At 31.8% G+C, this 2500-nt stretch overlaps 1 protein-coding gene across 1 annotated transcript in view; it reads right to left on the bottom strand.

Annotated features, from left to right (window-relative positions):
- LOC114556747 (retinol dehydrogenase 13) overlaps positions 1-2500 on the bottom strand; it is an 8448-nt gene that overhangs the window by 3891 nt on the left and 2057 nt on the right. Inside the window, exons 2-3 of the mRNA XM_028579781.1 lie at positions 1304-1495; positions 351-512 (exon numbers count right to left, since the gene is read on the bottom strand). Of these exons, the coding sequence (XP_028435582.1) occupies positions 351-512; positions 1304-1481 (340 nt within the window). The 5' untranslated portion in view covers positions 1482-1495. The remainder of the gene's footprint in view (positions 1-350; positions 513-1303; positions 1496-2500) is intronic.

Below are 2500 nucleotides of genomic sequence, written 5' to 3'. Positions count from 1 at the left end.
TCAAGATTTGATTTAATTTTGTAATATAAATGATGGTGATCGCTGATGTAGAAACTTGGTTGAGAGGTACAACAGGTTTTGTTGATTGACGGTGTTGTATTAGCCAATGAGTAAATTGCTTAAAAGAAATGTGAAATGTTTAAGAAAATAACAAAAGTTAAAGAAGAGCCAGAGTCAATGTCGGTTTTCTTACCAAAAGAGTAAAATGTCGAAATGATAAATAAAAACGTTGAGATAAAAGTCTGAGAGCCACTGACCAAGCGTTAGTATTTGACGAGTTGTGAGTAGGAAGAGACAGAAACATCCTAGAGAAACATGAGAGGTCAGAGGTCACAGGTCACAGGTCGTACCCCCCCGGTGGGCCATGGATGACACGATGATGACTCGGCTGGGGGCGGAGCTCTGCAGAATCGGCAGCAGCAGATTGGTCAGCAGGAAGTGACCCAGATGATTGACAGCCAGCTGAGTCTCAAAACCGTCTTCAGTCAGCAATCGGGGACACATCATCACTCCTGCAGACAGACAGGCAGACAGACAGGTTAGAGAGAGACACATTATCACTCCTGCAGACAGACAGGCAGACAGACAGGTTAGAGAGAGACACATTATCACTCCTGCAGACAGACAGGCAGACAGACAGGTTAGAGAGAGACACATAATCACTCCTGCAGACAGACAGGCAGACAGACAGGTTAGAGAGAGACACATTGTCACTCCTGCAGACAGACAGGCAGACAGACAGGTTAGAGAGAGACACATAATCACTCCTGCAGACAGACAGGCAGACAGACAGGTTAGAGAGAGAAACATCATCACTCCTGCAGACAGACAGACAGGTAGAGAGACAGGTAGAGAGAAAGGTACACAGACTGACAGACATGTTAGAGAGACCTCATCACTACAGCAGACAAGTAGACAGGCAGACAGACAGGCAGGCAGGCAGACAGACAGGTTAGAGAGAGAGGTATAGAGACAGACAGGTGAGAGAGAGAGAGACGGTTTAGAGAGAGGCAGGTATAGAGACAGACAGACAGGTAGAGAGAGAGGTATAGAGATAGACAGGTGAGAGAGAGAGAGACGGTTTAGAGAGAGGCAGGTATAGAGACAGACAGGCAGGTAGAGAGAGAGGTATAGAGACAGACAGGTGAGAGAGAGAGAGACGGTTTAGAGAGAGGCAGGTATAGAGACAGACAGGCAGGTAGAGAGAGAGGTATAGAGACAGACAGGTGAGAGAGAGAGAGAGACGGTTTAGAGAGAGGCAGGTATAGAGAGAGACAGACAGGTAGAGAGAGAGACAGGTAACCTGCGTTGTTGATGAGGATGTCCAGTCTGTCCTCCCCATCCAGGAAGTCTTTAGCGAACTGTCTGACGGAGTAGACGGAGGACAGGTCCAGGTGTCGGACCACCACGTCTCTGTTTCCTGTCCACTGGCGGACTTCCTGCGCCGCACGCTCTGCCCGGGTCAGATCCCTGCACGCCATCACCACCCGGGCCCCTGCAACACATCATTACATACAATAATAATAATAATAATGATAATAATAATAATAATAATAATAATAATAATAATAATGATAATAATAATAACAATGATAATAATAATGATAATAAAATAATAATGATAATAATAATAATAATAATAATAATAATAATAATAATAATAATAATGATAATAGTAATAATAATAATAATAATGATAATAATGATAATAATAATAACAATAATAATAATAATGATAATAATAATAATAATAATAATAAAATAATAATAATAATAATGATAATAATAATAATGATAATAACAATAATTATAATAATAATAATAATAATAATAATGATAATAATAATAATGATAATAATAATAATGATAATAATAATAATAATAATAATAATAATAATAATGATAATAATAATAACAATAATAATAATAATGATAATAAAATAATAATGATAATAATAATAATAATAATAATAATGATAATAGTAATAATAATAATAATAATGAATAATAATAATAATAATAATAATAATAATAATAATAATAATAAAATAATAATAATAATAATAATGATAATAATAATAATAATAATGATAATAACAATAATTATAATAATTATGATAATAGAAATTATAATTATGATAATAATAATTATAATGATAATAACACTAACAATAACAATAACAATAACAATAACATTAATATAATAATGATGATAATAATAATAATTATAATAATAATAATTATTATTATAATAACAATAACAATAACAATAATAATAATGATGATAATAATAATAATAATGACAATAAAATAATAATAATAATAATAATAATAATAATTATAACAATAACAATAATAATAATTATAATAATAACAATAATAATAATAATAATAATATTATTATTATTATAAAAATAATAATGATAATGATAATAATAATAATAATACTTATAATAATAATAACAATAATAATAATGATAATAATGATAATAATAATAAT

The sequence above is a fragment of the Perca flavescens genome, chromosome 6 (genome assembly GCF_004354835.1).
Source record: "Perca flavescens isolate YP-PL-M2 chromosome 6, PFLA_1.0, whole genome shotgun sequence".
Classification (NCBI taxonomy): Eukaryota; Metazoa; Chordata; class Actinopteri; order Perciformes; family Percidae; genus Perca; species Perca flavescens.
Note: the sequence above shows the minus strand (reverse complement) of the source record. Positions and strands in the feature narration are given on the sequence as shown.